We start from the raw sequence: 21,283 nt of genomic DNA, 5'->3' as shown, positions 1-21,283 counted from the left end.
AAAAGATAGATACATATATATATAAAGATTTAATAATAATTTAAAACATGTACCTCAATGACCGTCTGAATTTGTTGAAAGCAGGATTCTTTTGTTGCTGGGCAGATTCAGATTTTATGACTCACGATCTTTTCTAAGCAGTTTAGCTTGATACCTAATTTGTACCAGGATAACCCCCTCCTTACTCCCACCAACACCACACCCCTAATCCTTTGTTTTCCCCATTTTATATATTTCTGGAAAAAAAGAACTTCATGTGTTTACCAACTAATGAAAAGAAGCAAATCCCAAGGCACAGAAACTAAATGGGATTAGACAGAGAGAGGGGTGTGTGCGATGTGGAAAGTACATCTTAACAAATTGAGACTTTCAGGTTTAGCACCAAAAAAAAAAAAAAAATGCAAAAGTGTTTCACTTGGCTTGCCTGGAACAGTGACGTGACTCCTCACAATGGGCCTGCTATGCTAAACTTGGAGGCAACCATATAAGTATAAATCAGCCAGTTTTTGTTGTTAACTCAGCCTCTCTAGCAAATTTATCATCATAACTGATGAACACAACTTCGTTTATTTTATGTTTTCATGGTTTAAGCTTAGGATTAAGAATTCTTTATGCTGTTTCATCGTTCTTTGTGTGTGAAGACAGTAAGAGCAGAATTGACTAAGCTAACCCTCTGAACTCAGCTCCTTTAGGAGGCCAATGATGTTTTGTTTTGTATGAAGCTGCTATATGACACATCACGTCAGGAATGTGCCAAGAGAGACACATACATGCTAAAGTCGGAGAGCAGGGGTGGAGAAAAGATGAACTGGTGGGGGATATGAGAAGACAATTAGCAAAGATAAGAAACAAACCTCTTTCACTATCTCTGGAATACTGAGACATTCATTGAGGACAGGGTGGGACATATGATTCTAAAGTAGTGTCTCGAAACATTAAAATGTAGTCCACTGAAGTTTCTACTAAAGATTGAGTTCATCAATTGGCTTGCATGTTTAAATAATGTTTATACAAACGTTGATGATTATAGTGCTTTATGATCTGTTTAGGCAATATAAAAATTCAGCTGACGTTATTGGCAACAACATGACTCAAACTTGACAGCACAATATGAAAGGCTCAGCAGCTTATCTGTAAGCACAGGCTATTGTTTCAGAAATGGTTAGTTTCAGCATCGGCTGTGACGTTGTTAAAGTCTATTCCTGCAGGTCGCCATGATGTCTGTTCCAGTTCCTTCTCAACCAACCTATCCCACCCAAGACCAAGACATGGAGCATAGATGGTTTTTCTCAGTGTGCTTTGAGTGCAGATGCATTCAATTTAGACATGGAGATACATTGAAAAGTCAAAGGAGTGGCCACTAGACTTCAGTAGGCTTCCTCCCACTGCCTGCAAGGTTTTTTTGCTTTGTGACAGGCACCCTCTGGTGACTGGATGCTGGTAGTGGATGGACACTGCACAGGAAGACGGGGGAGTGGTATAATAAATTCAGTCTCATTTACACCCACTTGAGTCACACGAGGGGTTTTTAGTCATGAGCAGCATGACTTTAGGGGAAATTCGATTATATTCCTCTTCCTATGGCTTTTCCTTTGGCACTTCCATGTAATTTAAATATTGTAAAAGAGATCAGTTTGACATATTTACCATACAGAGATATAATAAAAATCTATTGTGACTGGAGGACTGAACGGTTAAAATAAGATCTGCTCAACCTCCTTCATTTAATCATTTTATCTTCACTTTATTAGTTCAACCACTGCTCCTTTTATAGCTTCCTGTGAAATGTTGTTGTGCTGAAAATGGACATGACATCCCACAGAGAAAATATCTCTTAGTCGACACATTTCACTAACCTCTGATGAGTCGCCTATGCACTTTGCCGACTGTCCTCGCCATAAAGCTGTCACATAGTGTCACATAAAATATAAGCCAACACCCTCACTGGGAGACTTTAAAAGATCTTAGCTGGGTCAATGTGTGGAAGAGTGATCGAAAGAGGAACGAAGGATCGAAGAAATTTGTGTCAATGAGTGCATCACAGTCACGCTCCCTCTTGTATCCATCAGGATGTGCACAGTCATATGCATAAACACAAATATGCCTCTACACAAACAGATATTTTTGGCTTTGTGTATGAATGCATGAGAGCATGCAGGGAAATGAAAAGGAACTAAAGAGAACAGGGGAGGGAAGTGAAGTTCAGTCAAGGCCATGACAGGCTGGGCACAGACAAACACTGACAGAAATCCAAGATTTTTGGAGCACATAAAGTCCATTATTAGTTTCCAGATTTCTGCCATGCGTTCCTATGAGTCAGAGATTCCAGCTTCTCCTCCTCTCTTCTCTGTCCTATCCGAGGGAAAGGTGTGTAATTCAGATCCAGAAGAGTTTTCATTCATGAAAAAGAAAATGAGTGGAGGAGGTATTTTAAAAATCTCATTTAAAAGAGATTATATTGAATATGCAACATGTGCTAATGAAGTTTATTTCTAGGTTCTATTTGTAAATTTTGTTATTTTTGGACATGTGTTGCCAACACACATTAAAACAAGATGGTGGAGAAACAGTCATGAGATATGACTCAAGCTGATTTAATTCGCTGTTCCTCTTAGTGTGACCAGAATTTTTGATATTTCCTTAACTCTTCTCTTTGCTTTTTTTTGCAGACTTCTAGATGCTGTTTACCTTTTTACTGAGTAGAATGAAACCAATTCTGTAAAGATCTGTAAAGAAACTGTAAGAAATGCATGAGGGGCTGGTGTGAATAGTGAGAAAAAGTGAAACTCGGTCAACCGTGACAGCAAAGCAAGCTCAGGAGAGAAAAGAGCCAGATTCTATTGTGTGAAAATCCTTTCTGACCACAACCTCAGCCTCAGTTAAAATGCCTCAGGGTCTTTTCAGAATAATGTACATCGCTACCGAAGAAAACTTCTTCTTTCTTTTTTTTTTTCATGTGTCTCATTCAGTTTGTGTAATCGTCGAACAGTTGGCTAATTACCAAACAGAAGAAATAAGTAATTACTCCTGATTATGTTGTGCTGGTTCACAAAGGCTTCATGTCAAAAACAGAAATTTTTAATAGGGAGATTAGCTCTGCTAATGTGCTGCTCATATCAGATCGCTAAAACTTCAAAGATATCATTGACAATCCTTAAAAGGTGGTCAGATTCAGTTGGTGAATGAGGACAGCTTATCTTTCCTTTCAATTGTATTCTGTCTGTCTTGTGTTCTGTCTTCCGTATCAGCTAGCCATCTAAACTTCATCTGAAGGCAGGGTGTTTCTTTTAAAACAGCAGGTTTAACTGTTAGTACACCCTATTGACTGTGGTGAAATTTGATTCCAAATCCTTTCATAAAAAGCTTAGTTTCCGTGCTTACAGATAGTGTTTTTCTAAATAATTTTGCACTTTAAAATATAAAACATGACTTACTTATATGGCTAAAAGCAACTGTGCCGTAGCTGCTGTATCAGTTCAGTTCAGATAGGAAGGTTGGACAAATCTATTTATTTTGGAGCCGGGCTGACCATAAACTATGCAGCAAATGGTAGGCATTATGCTGTTTAAGGGCAAACCAAAGGAATTTGGTTGCATTCTTACAAAATAATGCATTCTTGTAAAATAAACCTAATTTTGTGAAGAATATTTTACTTTTACTGTTACTTTTTGCTTTAACCTTTTTCCAGATTCCCTTTTTGTTGAAGCATGTACTTAATTTTGGACAGCATGCCTGCTGCTTTTTTTCATTTGTTGTGAATTGCAGTTCTTGTTATTTCCGTAGTTCATTTGCTTGAACTGATTCACTCTGTTTACCCAAATGCGTGCCATACCTTTCCATGGAGACAGAAAACACACTGTATGTTAGAAAAGGGAACATGTGGGAGTACATTTGAGCATAAGAGAGAAGGGAGGGGGAAGAGGACAGAAAGACTTGAGCGATGTTGAAGGGGGCAGGGTCTGAACTGAATGCAGCTGTGATTGAGAGAGAAGCAGGAGTATAAAGTTCCGTACTTCCCACTGCCAGCGTCACTTTCTTTGCCGGCCAGCAGTGAGCTTCCACGTCCCATTTTTCAATTCATTCTCTGACGTGTTTGACCATCTTCAAAATGAGCTACAGAAGATCTGTCCAGCAGATGCCCTCTACCCACATCTCCATGACCCGTTCTGCACCCCAGTGGCGAGCTGCCAGCATTTACGGTGGTGCTGGTGGACAAGGTGCTCGCATCTCCTCTGTCTCCTCATCTTCCCTGCGTTCTAGTGCCCCAATAACCTCCTCTTCAACTGCTTTCAAGCTGAGCAGTGGAATGGCTGGAGGCTTCAGTGGTGCTAGTGCATCCATGGCAGCTGGTGGTGGTGCCAGTACTGGGATCATGGGCAATGAGAAGGGAGCCATGCAAAATCTCAACGATCGCCTGGCCAACTACCTTGATACAGTGAGGACCCTGGAACAGGCCAACAGGGAACTGGAGATGAAGATCAGGGATGCCCTGGAGAAGGGTGGACCAGAAATGAGAGACTACAACAAGTATGAGCCCATCATTGAAGACCTGCGCAAACAGGTGAGCATGAAAATATGTATTGATCATTGAAATGAACAGGCTGGAATTAAGTGGTTGCTATTGGCAGAAATTGATGCAGTAACAGTGGAGAAAGTTAGGAAGTAGAGTGTTCAATTGCTTAGAAAAGGCTTGATGGAGAGGGTATATGAGGATGAAAGAGAACATTTCTTAGTGCTCATCATCACAGACAAATTTGTATCAGTCATTTCATGATTAATGTAATGCCTACAGTTGAAAACTCATTGTCACTGAAAAGTATACACTGAGACTGGCAGTATTGCTTTTAAAGGTTATCAAATGTCTTGCAGGACAATGAAGGGTGTGGTTGCTAAGCTCTCCCCCTCCCCCCATAAAACTAATTCATGCCACAAGCTGGCCAGAACTTCCTGTGATGAATCACCACCACGAGGGTATCGCTGAGCTCTCACACAGCCTTCAGCAGACAAAAGCCTTTCCAAATGCTCTTACTTGTAAAACGCAATTCAGTTAGCCCCCTCTAGTATAGAGGGGCCTCAATGTGAAACAGATGTGTGGTAATGACACACACACAAGTAATCTCGGTCTGCCAGCTGGAATGTGTGTGTGTGTGTGTGCATGTGCCAATTCACATAAATGCATTTGTGAGTGCACTGATTGTATAACAGTCCTCTCCAGCCAGCAGAGTCGAATGTCACATTCTTCTCTTTTCTTCTTCAACGCCACATAATCATACAGTGATGGTGCCCCTTTGTTTTATTCAGCACATAAAGGGACATGTATATTCCCTTTCCTCTGAGTCAGCAGACCGTGGGCACATAACTACAGCTATAAAACACACTCATGCAGAAAGAATTTTGCAATTGCTGCACACATAAACATATACGGGGGTATATACAAAGGAAAGACAGACAGATGGAAACCGTGCAGCTGCATGAAAATCAGAGAGAAGAAAAATTCTCAGTATGTCAGACAGGAAACCCATTTTTCCACAATGTTAAAACAAACCAGATTCAGTTATGGCACAGGAACATCATCTCTTCCTGTTCTTCAGTTTGTTGTTCCTCTTTTTTGGCTGAACGTTGCTGTGGATTCAATCTTGTTGTGGCCCTTGTGCAATCTGGATCTGGATTCAATATTGCTACATAACCAAAATACTGATTTAAATCATATGTTTAAATCTGTAGCTGTGTGAAACACTGTTATCCCAGATCACATAATGGCTTGAGCAGACCCTCAAGTTTTGCAAGGCTTCTGGTTCGCCACTGCTGTTCTTTCTAACCGGTACAATTTTGCTAGAAGAGAAAACTTTGGTTTGTTATTTTGTTTTCACACACACTGATCATTAATTTTGCTTTTTCTGCCTAGATCTTCGATAAGATGCTGGATAACGCTCGTTTTGTGCTCCAAATTGACAATGCCCGTCTTGCTGCTGATGACTTCAAAGTGAAGTAGGTTGTTTTATATTTGTCTCAGTGTAATTTTGGCATTTTTTCAGCAATATGCATGACAAACATCCAAACACAGCACAACTATGTTTTGTTGTCATAAGTCCATACAGTGATTGGACAGTTCATATTATATCTCTAATTTGTGATAGAATAAGATTTCTGCTGTACCAAGACTGTAGCTTCATTTGGTTTCCCATTTTGTAACTTAACTATGGAACAGAGTATGAGCATGAGTTGGCCATGTCTCTAAGACAGTTTGTGTCTGCTCACTCCGACAGGTTTGACAATGAGATGGCAATCCGTCAGTCAGTGGAGGCTGACATTGCTGGCCTGAAGAAAGTCATCGATGACACCAACATGAGCAGGATGAACATCGAGAGCGAGATCGAAGCCGTTAGGGAGGAGCTCGCCTTCCTGAAGAAAAACCATGAGAATGTAAGTTAACACTATGTCTTCACACTTGACTATTATTTTGTATCATGGATGAATGAGCAAAAACTGAAGTCTGTAAATATTTTTCCTAATTTCTCTCTCTCTCGCTCTTTAGGAGGTGATGGAGCTGAGGAGTCAGATCTCCCAGTCTGGTGTGCAAGTGGACGTGGATGCCCCTAAAGGTCAGGACCTGGCCCAGATCATGCAGGATGTGAGGTCCAACTATGAGAAGATTGCAGTGAAAAATGCTGAGGACCTCAAAAGATGGCACGAAAATCAGGTAATGCAGTGCTAGTAGGGCATTTGCCAAGAAATTGTGAATTATCTTGGTTGTTGACACACATCTGTTTCCTTTCTCAGATTGCAGATGTGCAGGTGCAGGTATCACAGAACACAGAAGCTCTCCAGACAGCCCAAATGGAGAGCAGTGACTTATCCAGACAGATACAGACGCTGGAAATTGAACTTGCATCACAACAGAGCTTAGTAAGCATGGGACTATCCTCACATCATGTATCTTTTTTTAAAATACCCTGACCATTATATAAACAATACTCAGACATATTTTATAATTTTTTGTGTGGAAGAAAATATTTTCCAAATAAAAGGTTGGAACTTTCCCATGTTGCTCCCAAATTAGCCTTCTCCCTCATTCCTTCTTTTGAATCCTTTTACAGAAAGCCTCCCTAGAAGATACACTGCACAACACAGAGCTACGAAACAACATGGAAATGGAGAAGTACAACAATGTTATTATTCGTCTAGAGGAGGAGTTGTCCAACTTGCGTGCAAACATCCAGCAGCAGACCCACGAGTATGAGGCACTGCTAAACATGAAGATGAAACTGGAGGCAGAGATTGCCACTTACAAGACTCTCTTGGATGGTGGAGACTTCAAGTAAGAGTTATAAAGTGGTGCAGGAGAAAAAAAACAGGTCGGGGCAAGGTGATGATGGTGGTGGAGGTGAATACATAAGTTACTTGTTTTGTGTAGTCAAGTATAACTACAGTATAATATGAAACGTTACTTACAATTGTTCAAGTATTACTATGATTAATTTAACATGAATATTTTATGAGCTAAAATGCCCTTATATGTGTTTTTTCCAGGCTCCAGGATGCACTAGATGACCTGGCAGGCACACTCTAATTTGGAACAAAGGATCTGGGAACATCCCAACGATGAGAGCAAAGTAACTCACAACTACCAACTTTGGAAACAAAAATGTCCTGTTCACTCCAATCAATGAGATATTTTTGCACCAAAACCACATGCAGTACTATGCAAACCCATAAATGATTTGAGAATTTCTGAATAAAGGCATTCTTCTACCACACTGTGAAACTGTGGGTTGTTTCAGAAGCGCCCACTGCCTCGACTGCCAGCAAATTAAAAAGGAATAAAACTGCTTGTCAAACCAAAGTCATGACTCTTGTGCATTGTTACATAAAATAAGAATGTCTTCTTGCTTGACAAGTTGCTGTCACATTTATTGCACTGTGTTGCCCTCTCTGACTGAATAACAGAGTTTGAGGAAGGACATGATGCAGACAGGTGTGTCATTAATTTCTGCTGACAGGAATCACAAGAAGGAACAGCTGGCAATTAACATTTTGAAAAATTACTTTTTGACTGCTCCATACAAAATTTAAGTTCCTTACAGCTGCTTTATTGATGGCTGCAAAGGCTGTTGATCGTCCAAGCCATGAGGGAGTGCAAGGTGACATGTGACTTGTAATATGAGTCCTGTTAGTCATTAGGGAAACTGAGGAGGAAAATAATGAATGTGGAACTTGTTTCACCGGTCACAAACATCCTAAACAGTAATCTAGAGTTCTGGGCTGGGAACGTCCATGCTATAGTTTTTCACTCTTATCAATCAGGTTAGCCTACTTGCTCAAGTTTCCCACTGTCCCACAGCCTCTGCCCCCTTCAGAGCTACACTGTAGGGTGGTGAAACATGCACAGGAGGGCGCCAACATCTTTCCACTGCACTCTCCCTGACAGAGCTGCCTGCAAACACGTCTGCAGATGTTTGCGACAAAATTATCTCCAAATCTCAAATCAGCTGAGATCAGCTACGGCTCCTTCAGCTGAATTTTTCCATTTTATGTTATTTCATACTTACATTTCACAGGGATTATGCTGTATATTTTTTCTCTGGTAGAATAGCAGTTAATGCTTTTGCCCCACAATAAGAAGGTCAGGATCAAGGTTCAGTTCCCGGCCTGGGGCCTTTCTGTGCGGAGTTGACGTGTTCTCACCGTGCCTGCATGGATTTCCTCCAGGTACTCCGGTTTCCTCCCACAATCCAAACACATGTTTGGGTTAACAGATCAAAATTGCCCGTAGGTCTGAATGTGAATGTGAGTGGTTGTTGGTCGATGTCTGTCTCTGTGTGTTGGCCCTGTGATGGACTGGTGACCTATCCAGGGTGTACCCCGCCCTCAGCCAGTGTGAACTGGGATTGGCTCCATCAACCCTGCGACCCCGAAACAGATAAGTGGCAGAAGATACTAGACTGTATGATTAAAAAAACATATGATTCTTTCTTATAAATAAAATATACAGCACTGCTATTATGAGAGATAATACTGTCTTTAACGACTACACATCACAATTTTAGTTAACAAGATAATGTTTCTGTCCAATTATGAAACTTACATCCAGGATTTCAAATAAAAAAAAAAACCAACAACAAAAAAAGGGCAAATGTCATAGTATTTGTAAAAACCAATACATTACATTCAATAGTTTTGATTAAATTTGCAGCCACAAATATTTTGATTGTTCCTTGATGTGGGATAGGGATGTGTCCACGGAGCCGTGTGCGGTTTTCTGTCCAAGCATTTGGAGAAATGAAGCACAGAGAGGACGCAGTGAGGGGACATCGGTGCTCAGCAGATGTGGCTGTAAGCAAACAAGGGAGGAGACAGGCGGGCCCGTGGACGGCGATGCGCGCTCCCGATAATAAACCTCTGACGCCTTCATCCGGGAACTTTTACGAACTCGCTCTCCAACATGGCGGCGTCAGGTGAGGTTTATGTGGGTGAACGATCTTGGTCGGTTGTGGGGAATTTCAGAGATTTAGATATCGATACAATCAAACACATGACGTTTTGGTTTCGTTTATGTGTCGCCGTAGCAATCGGCGTCGGTGTCCCGCGCGTGTGAAGCGGTTTGTCGGTTGTTTTGGCCTCCTAAAGACGTAACTGCTGGAGGGAGGCGAATGAACGAAGCGACTAGCACAGTCGGCGCATTTCAATCTACAGATTAGCTTCGGTCTCTTCCTGAGAAACTGTTGCCTGTCGTGATAATGGGGTCCGCTTTTTACTTTATGTTGTGTTGAGCGGACTGGTTAGTTTGTGACACGTCGTGAGAGCCTTCAAACTGCGTGCGGAGCTGCCACATTGTGTCCGTAGAGGAGCTTGCCGTGGCGCTCAGAGTGGCTAAGCACCGGGCGCAAGCGCGTTTGGTGGAGGAGGGGTTGGGCCGAGGAGTCCGGGCAGCCCGGGGAGTCTCCCCACGTGTGTTGCCTGGCTCCTCGGCGACGGTGTTTGACTGAAATCGGGCGGCTGGGCCTGTTAAGTCGCGTCCTAAACACTTCCCCGGCAGCGTCACAACTTTGAGCCGGCCCGTCCGGCCGACCCAGTCCTTTTCTGATGATGGCGCACTTGGGTCCTGGCGCTGCGATGTGCACTAGGCCCTAAAACATAGCCAGCTAAGCAGGGAGACCCCCCCTCCGTCAGCTGTCCTTTGCTGACAAAGCCAGAATAAAGACAATAGCGACCTACGTTGATAGCGAGTAAACAACCTGTGTGTCCTCACGGCTAAGTGTTGGTCCAGCAGCTGTTATCTGAACATTACGCAGCTCCCAACGTGCTAATGTTACACACGAGCGGAGCGGCAAGGAAGCTGCTGCACACTGACACACTTGGCTGAGGTAAGACCACAAGCAGCCGGGGCCAGGTAGTTTGGCCTGTAAATTTTGACACGATGACTTAGCATTGTGTATTTGGAGGGGCTTCTGACCGTCCGTGGCGCTCTCAGTTTGGCGTAAGGTCCGTTAGCAACGATTTCTGTAAAGAATGTACTGACGCCTGGGATTTTCACAATAAAGCTCACAGCCAGCGTTGTTGCTCCTCTTATTTTGCCTCTGACCAAAACAAACCGGTTCTGCTGTATGGGCTGCGTGTCAAACCTCTCTCTCCCCTCCCCCCTCAAGGCCATCTCCCCCACCTCCATGGTTCGCTGACATGCTCGAGATTCAAAGAGAAACTGAGAAATGTTCTGCTGTGGATACAGGAAACGTTTATTTAGCCTTCATTTAAGCCTGCTCCTTTCAGCCTTGTGCATATTGCATCTGACACTTGGAGCCAAACAATTAAAGTGCAGCCTTTTCTGGCCTCCTGTGACAGTTGGGCCAGCAGACCACTCCCTGTGTTTTTACTTTCTAATAGAAAATAACTCACACGTTGTAGACTCCTTATCTGGTTAGGCTGGATAACATGTCACCACTCACCCTTACACATTGTTTGTCTATGCAAAGAAATGGCTCTCACAAGTTTGAGAGAGGCACATAACAGTCTTTTGAAACTCAAACTCTCACTTTGCGCTCGTTGTTGGGTTTCATCAATGGTGGATCTAACGTTTTTGTGGGTTTTTTTGTTTGTTTGTTTGTTTTTTGTTTTTTTTTTTTCCTCTCCCCCTCAGCGATTTGCTTCAAATCACATGCAGACGTCTTTGTGGGTCACCGAAGACCCAGCATGTTTCTTCTCTGGCTTACTATGAACTGTGTATATTTTCTCTAGGTAAGAAGAAGAATAAGAAGGGAAAGACCCTCACTCTGACTGACTTCTTGGCAGAGGACAGCGGAGGAAGCGGCATAGCCCCCAGTTACCCAACTAAGTCCACAAGTTGGGCAGATGAGACAGATGACCTGGATGGAGATGGTACAAAAAGTGAAATATATAAATAATAATAATAATAAAAATATTAGCTACTCATATATATATATATATATATATATATTAATGTTTCTTTTTCACATATGCACCGACCTTAAATCACAAGTTTTGTGATTTTTGCTAATTCTGTCTTCAATTGATCTTACCACATCACTGCTATGAGAAGAATTCAAGTTTGTGTAGACTTAATGTAAGCTGTAAACTGTAATGTTTGTTGTGTGAGTAACCAGTGGTGGTTAGATAGTGTAGATTTGGGCTTAGATAATTTAATCATTATAACGTCATACTGTCAACTACGAAGTTTCTCACATGCCTCAGTTGCATCAGTCAGTGGTGTTTTTTTTTTTTTTTTTTTTTTTTTTTTTTGTTTTTTTTTAACCCTTCCTGGCTTTATTTTATTTTTTTACTTTAATATTTTTTTTTTGCTGTTTGCAGAATCTCATCATCAGCACATTACCACAGAACAATAAGACACAATACGTGTGTGTGTATATATGTATGTATGTATGTATGTATATATATATATATATATATATATATATATATATAAATTTTTTTTTTTTTTTAGATCACTTGAAACATCTGGTGAACACAATGACATTTAAGTTTTAGACATTGACTTTTCTAATATGTGACTGGATGTGAGTTCATTGTGTCAATCATTGTTGCCAATTGCTATTATTTAAGCCACAGAATACAAGAATGCCAGTAACTATGAGTGAGTACTATGTATAAAAATAAGTGAGAAATGAGAAAAATAACTGGTTATTTAAACAGATAATTTTTTAGTTGTTAAAAAACTGCTTTGGTCTTGTCACAAATGATATTATCTTTATAATTTTGGGCTATATTGACAAAATATTTGAACTTTGTCACCTTAGGATATTGCATGTAATTATTCACTTTCTTCAGACAATTTATAGACTTACAAACTTTGATCTGCTCATAAAAATGAAGGTAACTTGTACTCTGTTTGATGTAACTCTGCTCATATTTCTAGTCTCAACTTCGTGGCACACGGAGGAGGATACGTACCGAGCGCCGCCCATTGACCGCTCCATCCTACCAACTGCACCTCGCTCAGCCCGTGAACCCAATATTGATCGGTCCCGACTGCCCCGCAGCCCGCCATACACGGCCTTCCTGGGGAACTTACCCTATGAAGTCACTGAAGAATCAATCAAAGACTTCTTCCGCGGCTTGGCAGTATGTGTAGCAAGCATATGCAATATGGGATATATAAGACGTAGTACTATGTGTTTGCAATAACTACAGCTCTTTGTTTTGCAAAGCAGCACAGCCAGTGATAGTCATTTGACAGTTTCACTTGCAGTCTTCATTCTCTTTATAGGTCTGGTCCACACAACAATCAGTTTTTGTAACCTTGTAACTATGGACAGATCATCACATAACTTTCAGTATTCCTCTACCTAAAAGAGCCTTAAAAACCAAGCTGCTTACATTGTGGTGATAAAACATAAAATTTTCAGTTAACATACCGCTTGATTACCTTCGTGTCGTGTGGTAATGTTTGCCTCTGAGACAATTTGTCTCCATCGAACTGTTTACTGTGCCTGTGAGTCTTGTTGAAGTTTTTTGTTTAAGGTTAGGGCTGAAATTATTGTCATCAAACCAGTATTGACCCATTTCTTCCATACGTTTCATTTGCACAACGTTATTCATATTTTTCTTCCTGGCTTAAATTAGGTGAGCAGAACAGTGCAGAGTCCAGCTCAGTAAACTTTGTGATTCTTATGTTATTCTGTCATTATCTTTACCTTAAGATCAGTGCAGTGCGTCTGCCTCGAGAGCCCAGTAACCCAGAGAGGCTGAAGGGCTTTGGATATGCTGAATTTGATGATGTGGACTCACTCCTGAGGGCCCTCAGTCTCAATGAAGAGGTAAAAGAAAGCAGAAAGTATTAACATTTGATATTTCAAAATCTTTACCTGGAATTGAAACAAATCACTTTGTATTGCATAATAAATTTTAGATCACTAATTATTGTTTAATTACATAAATTATGTTGATAATTTTAGCAGTTTTCCTCTCATGCCAACGTGTGCATGAGAATCACCAACCCCCCTTCTGTTCATGTCTCTAGAACTTGGGTAACCGAAGGATCCGTGTGGATATTGCTGACCAGTCTAATGATAAAGGTACAGAGCTAACTATTTCTGACTTTAGTGGCATGTAGAGAAAATGAACCAAAGGAGGTACACCCCCTCCTCCATCACAGTTTAATGATTGAACGTAATATTTTGTCCTCTTTGCACCTCAGAGAGAGACAGTGGGCCTATGGGAGGAAGAGATAGGGGTGGACGAATGGCAGATATGGGCCCTGACAAGACAGATAGTGACTGGAGAGCTCGGCCAAGTGCAGACAACGATGATGGACCTCCCAGGAGAGATGATGCCTTTGGAGAGAGTGAGTTGCAAATTGTTTTGTTTGTGCTTGAACTTCTGCACAAACCTCATTGTATTAATAGTCCTGGATACTATTTCTTAGTAACACTGGTGTCAGTCACAGTCAAACTTCTTCTTAAAGTCCATTTTATGGCAACTGTTTGTTAAACAATAATTTAAATATAAAGCAGTCATATTTTCTTAAAAAAAAAAAAAAAAAAAAAAGAAAGAAAAGTAAAGGGGGAGAGAGAACTTAAATCGATCATAATAGAAAAATGCATCTATGGGTGAACATAGGCACTGCCCTTGTGTGGCTAACATAAACAGCATTAGCACCAGCAGCCCTCTTCCTGTGCAACTCAATTCCCATTTTCTTCCTGCTGAAAGTGGCTACACCGTGGTGCTGTGAATTGATTATACACTTGATTATTTTGTCGCAGCCTACATGTCTTTTTTCGTTTTAGCTGCAATTACTGCCAAAGTAACACAATTATTTTTAGCTCTTAATCCAGTCAGTGAAAAATAACTCTGGCACTAAGTGGGTTCTCTCTTTTTGCGATCAGTGCACTCTACACATTCAGCAATTTATTTAGAGTGAGTTAACAAATTCCAAGTTACCTTTGGGGTCTATCTATGTTGCATTTGCCACAGTCTCGTAGTAAAAATATAATCGAGAGGCAGTTTGATATCTGTGTAATTATTTTGCAGAAGTCTTCATTACTCATCCAGGCTGCAATACCACCACAGAAGTTCTCAGCAACATTTCTAAAAGTTGCCTAAAAGCAAGTCTGGGGTAGTGAGGATTCTAGACAAAAAAGTGACAAAAGTGATTTTGCTCCTGATGCAACTAGCATGTAATTCTGTGGACATAAATTATTAATGATTACTTATACTATTTAGTATATGTGCTCATGATTAGTGAGTGAAGCAAAATTGAATTATTCACTCAACCAATCGCAAAAATCTCAAATTCTGTCATATTCCTTTCAGGATCACGGGACCGTTATGAGTCTGATCGTTACAGAGAGGGATCTCGCCGCGACAATGATCGTTACGATGGTGGAAGAGATCGCTACCGGGAACGCTATGATGAGAGGGACCGCAGAGACTATGACAGGGGAGGTGTGCAGTTTTTCTTGTTAAATTCCTATATGTCCCCATCCTAGAGAGGTTCTCATTTGTCAACCTAACTAACTCCCTTTCTCCTAGGTTATGACTCTCGTGGTGGAGGAGGTCGCCGTGCCTTTGGGAGTGGCTTCCGTCGTGATTATGATGATAGTCGGGGTAGCAATGATCGTTATGGCGACAGGGATCGTTACAGCGACCGTGATGACCGGTATGACAGACGGGATGACAGACGTGAGGAGAGAGGTGAGTTTGTCAGAATTACTTAGAAACTGAACACCCCCCTGAGCATTAGTCAGTCATTTTGCCGGCCTATGTTTTGTACCAGTCAAATCAGTTTATGAAAACAAATGTTAAAATTAGGAAACGTCTAACACATTTCCACACTTATCTTAACGTCTGTAACTCCTGTCAAGAGTGGGGTTTGACTGTGGTTACTGCTACTCACAGCCACTCTACCCTGTATTAATATTACTCTTTCATTTGCTCACTCCAGCTCCTCAGCAGAGACCCAAGCTCAACCTAAAACCTCGTAGTGTGCCCAAGGAGGATGAAGGTAGCAGTGGTGGTGGTGGTGGTGGTGGCGGCGGCGGCGGCGGCGGCGGTGGTGGTGGTACATCCCCTGCTGCAGCTCCAAGTGCCAGCAGTAGGGCCTCATCCATCTTTGGTGGGGCCAAGCCTGTTGACACAGCAGCCAAGGAAAGGGAAGTAGAGGAGAGGCTGAAGAAAGAAGAAGAGAGACTGCAAAGGCAGCTGGAGGAGGACAAAGGCAGAGGACCTGACAGAAAGATGCGAGACAGGTCAGGGATAGACATCGGCCATTAACTAATTTCGAATGAGTGCTGTCTGCTTATTTTAATCTTGATTATGAATGAAAGTTATTAAATGCTTAATATTTCACAAGAATTTCAAGTTAGTAATGTTTTTTTTTTTTTTTCTTCTTCTTCTCCAGGGATCCAAGCTGGCGCAATGAGGAATCTCATACTGAGCGATCTCGCACGGGAAGTGAGTCTTCACAGCAAGGAAGCACTTCTGGAAGGGGTGAGACGCTTTCATTTAATTTTTACATAGCTGTAGTTAAGAATGCAGTTGCTCCTTTTCTTTATTAAAATTATTATATAACATTGCGCCCCTCTTGTCCTCTACTAGGGTCCCGGTGTCGAGATAGCGAGCGCTCAGGGGAGAATGAGGTTTTCAGCGGGAGGGAAGGTGACCCTTCCTCCCCCGGGCCAGCCTCACGCCCCCCCTCTACCAGCTCCTCTAAGGAGCCACTGAAGGTGATGCCTGCACCTCCTCCGAAGGAGAATGCATGGGCCAAGAGAAGTGCAGTCAGCACAGGCTCTAGTGAGGGTGATGGAAGAGTTCCAGTCTCTCCGGTCTCCCCAAGTGGTTCAACTCCTCCCAAGTTCAGGTGAGAATAGACTTCAGGGCACATGTCAAAGCTTTTCCGCAATGTGTGTGCATGTTCACACCCAGCAATAGGTTGGACAGGCTTGCATGAAAGCTAAACTTATCAATTTTTCGTTCACCTCTCCCCGTCTTTTCTTACTTTCTCTTTAGCTCCTCAAGTTCTGCAGATGAAAGAGGATCTGGAAAGGGTAAGGCATTCTGATGAGTGCTAGACACAAACCCCACAATAGACCACGATTAAATTTGAACAACCAAGAAATGGTGTGACTTGCGTGCACACAACTGTAAAAGGACTCAACAAAAACAAAGGAAACTGAAGAAGGAAGACGCTTATATACACAAAAACACTTGCATACATCTGCAAAAATATGCGATAATGGAGACTTTGGATACGAACAAGACTCAAGTCGTCAGCCACATTAGCAATCCTGTGATATTGTAAAGATCAACACGTAACTTTGCTGTTCTTAGATCCTTACCACTAGTTAAGCAATAATGCAGAGTTTGGCACCAGTGGAAAGGCCATGTTGATTGTTTATCACAACCATTTATTCTCTGTACATTGACCATTCTAGGACATCTCAGACTTGCATTCAGGCTCTACTCTACACCCTGATCAGTCCTGGCTATTCTGTGGCTCATCTCTGCTTTGAGCTTAAAGTTAACGTGAGCATGTTAATATGCACGTCCACAGCTATTGGATGTTCTTTTCATGCTACCAATGTGTAGTACGGTGACACCGTAATGTGAGAATATGAAACCATAGCCTAAATCTCAAATTACAGACAGTGAGAATTCAGTCTTTAGTTTGAGGGGTGTCCTGTCATGAACTGAAGTCTTGGATGAGTGCAAATTTTGAGAAAGTGGAAAGGTCATTTGGGCTCACTCCCGGAAACCACAGAGTGTATTTCTTGGCAGCCCATCCAATAGTTTTAACTCTGGATCAAACTATTTTGACGCATGGACCAACTGGCACTGCGATTTCTAGTGCTACAATGCTGGCCTGTCTAAAGTTCTCTATTCAACCTTTGTAGACTGTATCTGAAAGTGTATTTTTTTTTTTAAACATATGACTGCCCATATAAAATTGCATTTGGGACTGTTGTCCACAATCTATGCAGTGTCCTTGTTTCTTTTTCTTGATGACTGTGGACTTGCTTGCCAGCTTCATTTAAGTGTGGCTGCACCTGCTTGAATTTGCTGTCTAAGGACATTTGCATTCTTTTTAAAATGTTCTCTTTTTTTGGGGGGGTGGGGGGGATTTTTGATTATCCATAATGTTGATATGAGGATGGTTTCAAATTTCCTGTCCTGCAAACAGGGAGTTGAATATTTAACAGCCTCATTCCTTATCATGCATTTATTACAGAAGGTATATCAGAATTCAAGTGTTTCTTCTTTGAGACCAGCTCAACCACACAATGAGGCGTAAGAGCAGATGTTGTGCTTACTTTCAACCTGTTCGGTAACTTTATCATAATAAACATTTTGAGTAAAAAGAACATGTCTGGAAAGAGTTGGTTTTGACCTCATCTTCCTAATAAGTGTATTCATTACAAGGGTGTTTGGGGGGGGGGGGGGCACAAACCAATATCGTGCATTAGTCTGTGGTAAACATAGTGAAAGTAAAGTACAATAGGGTCCAAAAATCTGAGACCACTTCCCCATTCAGTGAAATCCTTTGCTGTGTCAGAACTGGCATTATGTTTCTGATTGTTTTGGAAACATAACTTCCAAGCTCGTACTAAATTTAAAAGCAATGGGTGATGGTGCAGAGTCACTTTACATTTGACCACTTCTCGTTTGGCCCTACATCAGTGACTAACACTGTTTGAATCCAACCCAGTGGCTTTTGATGCTGCAGTGTGTTGTGAGTGTAGTCTACTGTGCAAAGTACGACGACCTCCCTTCACTCAACTGTCTGGCTTCTCCTTTAAGATGAGAACAAGGCTGACGGTGTGCGTCGGGACCGGGGGCCCCCACGTGCACGAGGGGGGCCTGCAGGGCCTGGAGCAGGGCGGGGCCGAGGAGAAGGGCCTAACAGAGACCGAAGAAAGGAGGGAGACAGGTCAGCCACCAAGCTAGCACCTCCAAAGTACTCAAGACAGGAAGGGACATTTACTGGGCATCTGTAAAGATTGGCCTGTGCTCAGTTATATAACTGATGATGCATACAGAGTTCTGCTGTCACGGACAGTAGGAATACAAGGATACCAGAACTTCTGGTATGCACATTTAATAGTTGAGCTAGAATCCCCAACAGTGCAGGGAACCTCAACAGTACAACAAAAATCTGAATGTTTGGGACAATTCAGATGCTCAGGTTTTTTTTTTTTTTTTTTTTTTTTTTTTTTTTAAGGGGGGGTCACAGTATGATTTAGGTGCCAAGTAGAAGGCAGATGAAAATGAACATAATTTGTGCTCCTTTAGTTTCTTTTTGTCTGTGTGGTTTAAGGTTTACGGCAAGGTACAACTTTCCAGTGCTCAGCCATCCACGAAATCTTAACCTCAGTATTCATTCTGATTCTAGAAAGGACAACAGAAGAGACCGAGACTATAGACCACCTCCAGAGCCAAAGAAATATGAAGAAACCCCAACCCCCGTGAGTTTTTAACTGGGTGACATAAAAATCTGTGGAAAAAAGCCCTGTATCTTGAGGTTACATTGTATTTTTCTTTCAAAAAAAAAAACAAAAAACCTCTGGTAAGCCATTGTTAGTACCATTGTTTCATATTTTTTCAGAAGCTTGGCTTGCATGCTTTATTTGATCAGCATTCAAAGCAGGTTTTTACTGATCAAGGTTTGCATTTTGTCTCTTTCAGAAATTCAGCTCAGCCAGTAAGTATGCCGCTTTGCTAATGGATGGAGACCAAGGAGACGATACCGAAGACATCGAATAGAGAGCAAAATAATGAGACAAAGCCAGGAAGCGCAAGAGAAATAAATGAATGCAGGAAAAAAAAGTAATCTCACATAGTTTATGAAAAATCTTCTCACACGGAAGAGGTTCCTGGTAGGAAACCATTCCCTCCCTCCTTTCCCCTACAACCCTGTCCTTTACGTTCAAACGTCCCTCCCACCTGTCCTCCCTTCCCACCTCCAGGACTTTTCCGGCTTGAAAGAATACTCACATACTGGACTTGTTTTAAATGGGGGAAAAAGGCGTAGTTGACACATGGAAAAATGATGGTAATGTTGAATTAATTGTAATAAATAAATGGAAAAATTGGGGAAAAATGAATTTGTATATTTTGTGGATCACAGATAGGTTAATGCCAGAATTTATAACAAAAGATTAAGCTCATAAGGTGTTGGTTTTATTTTCTTTCAATTTTTGACTTAGACTTGCATAACCCATAGATTAAATTCATATCGCCTTTTTATTGACTTCAGTAATTTGTCAGAATAAAATCGATATTTTAGCAATTTCTAATTTAAAAGGCATTTTAGTCAAGCAAATCTTGTCTTCCATTACTAACAGTCATGAGTATTGTGACAATTTTAAATCTTTTTTTCATCTTCTGAAATTCTGAAGGTAACTGGTTGACTGCATTTTAAATAGAGCACTATGTAATTCATAGACTGTAGTATTACGGGAATGATTTTTCTGTGGGGGCTAAAGGAAAGCAGCTGTATGATCCTCACTGAGAATCAAATCAAGTGCCATTACTATTATCCCCAATCAGTGTACAGATGTGTCAGTTTCTACACCGTCTGGTAAAATACTGGCCTTCATTAAAGGCTCATAATGGACTAATGTCCGGCCATCTTACCGATTCTTTGCAGCTGTCTTAAGTCATTCACCCTTCCTGATGTGAGGATTTTCATGAGATTATGTGAGCTTGTCATCCAGTTTGCAATAAATTGGGAGTCATTATGTACATTCAAATCGTATGTGGTCATTATACGTTTTGATCCAATGATTCAAAAATAAAATAATTCCCATACAGTCCAAAGAAGGTTTGGACTGTATGGGCTTCTCTTAGGAACCTGTGTTCCCCTGATAAGGCCCTACGTGGTGTTGCAACAGCGGGGTATCTGAAATTAACCATAAACCCCTGAGGGTCAAATGGTAAATTGTGTCATCAGATGCATCCAAGTTATCACTTTTATTGGCAACAATCAGAAGGTATTCCTCCTTTGCTGACTGTTCTCCTAGTGTGGTCATAGCAGCAGAGCATTTTCACAGTGTTTCTTCAGTCTAAGCCCCCTGCAGAGGGCCAGTCTCCTGGTGGCAGCTGGTTAGGCTCCTGCTGAGCCCTACATCCCACACACACACACAGAAGGCATACATGTTTTACTGTAGGATCAGTCTCCTGCAGACCCCACACAGCAGGCAACGCTACACACTGTCAGTAAGAATACAGATTGGGAGCATGTGTGTATTCAAGCCATACTTTAGTAAGAGTCACCAATTAGACTACTACTTGAGTAAATGAGTATCTGATATGTACAATACTTGAGTAGCAAGTCATATTCAAGGTACTTTAAATTTAATTAAAGTAATTAAGTCGTATTTTTAAGTAAACAAAATGCATTTTTTCAAAATATGTTCATTGACATTCACATTGCATAGATAGAAACAGCCCATACAGGCAGGTACAGTTCCAGGCAAAAAACAGAAGGCTACCATTTATTTTGGGCTCGTTGCCTGCAGGACTGAGTATGGGGGACTACTCAGTGCAGCACTGCTGAGGGGCAACCATTTTGCCCTCAGTTTGCACATACACACACACCCCCAGGCTGTATGAGTTAATTAATTTCAAAATGTTTATAAGACTCTTTAAAGGTCTTTTCAAAAATATTTTTAAGCTGTAATCACCAACACATTTTTAACTTGACAGTTCTAGTTTGCAAGTAAATCTTAAGAGCACAACCAACAAGAGAATTCAGATCAGCAGGGAACAAAGCTGAAAAGAATAAATTAAACCAAAGGCAAAGTTTATTAAAATA

At 41.4% G+C, this 21,283-nt stretch overlaps 2 protein-coding genes across 4 annotated transcripts; both read left to right on the top strand.

The window, feature by feature from the left end:
* The first annotated feature begins 4,017 nt into the window (after positions 1-4,017).
* On the top strand, positions 4,018-7,843 carry LOC115043237 (keratin, type I cytoskeletal 18-like). 2 transcript variants are annotated; one of them, XR_003840727.1, is made up of 7 exons: positions 4,018-4,561; positions 5,906-5,988; positions 6,267-6,423; positions 6,536-6,700; positions 6,781-6,906; positions 7,098-7,384; positions 7,531-7,843. XR_003840727.1 is itself a non-coding variant. In XM_029501517.1 (7 exons), the coding sequence occupies exons 1-7, from the start codon at positions 4,109-4,111 to the stop codon at positions 7,568-7,570; spliced, it is 1,245 nt and encodes a 414-aa protein (XP_029357377.1). In that variant the 5' UTR covers positions 4,018-4,108; the 3' UTR covers positions 7,571-7,843. The 2 variants fall into 2 exon arrangements, 1 of the variants encoding a protein (XP_029357377.1); XM_029501517.1 differs by having other exon boundaries at positions 7,098-7,318.
* Positions 7,844-9,442: 1,599 nt separating this feature from the next.
* Positions 9,443-20,211, top strand: eif4ba (eukaryotic translation initiation factor 4Ba). Of its 2 annotated transcripts, XM_029501515.1 has the most exons (15): positions 9,443-9,455; positions 11,233-11,373; positions 12,389-12,594; positions 13,173-13,289; positions 13,493-13,547; positions 13,670-13,816; positions 14,785-14,916; positions 15,004-15,165; positions 15,416-15,719; positions 15,872-15,960; positions 16,069-16,330; positions 16,480-16,517; positions 18,268-18,397; positions 18,860-18,932; positions 19,153-20,211. In XM_029501515.1, the coding sequence occupies exons 1-15, from the start codon at positions 9,443-9,445 to the stop codon at positions 19,228-19,230; spliced, it is 1,947 nt and encodes a 648-aa protein (XP_029357375.1). In that variant the 3' UTR covers positions 19,231-20,211. The 2 variants fall into 2 exon arrangements, with proteins under 2 accessions (XP_029357375.1, XP_029357376.1); XM_029501516.1 differs by lacking the exon at positions 18,268-18,397.
* The last annotated feature ends 1,072 nt before the right edge of the window (positions 20,212-21,283 follow it).

The sequence above is a fragment of the Echeneis naucrates genome, chromosome 5 (genome assembly GCF_900963305.1).
Source record: "Echeneis naucrates chromosome 5, fEcheNa1.1, whole genome shotgun sequence".
NCBI lineage: Eukaryota > Metazoa > Chordata > Actinopteri > Carangiformes > Echeneidae > Echeneis > Echeneis naucrates.
This window is presented reverse-complemented; position numbering and strand designations above follow the sequence as displayed.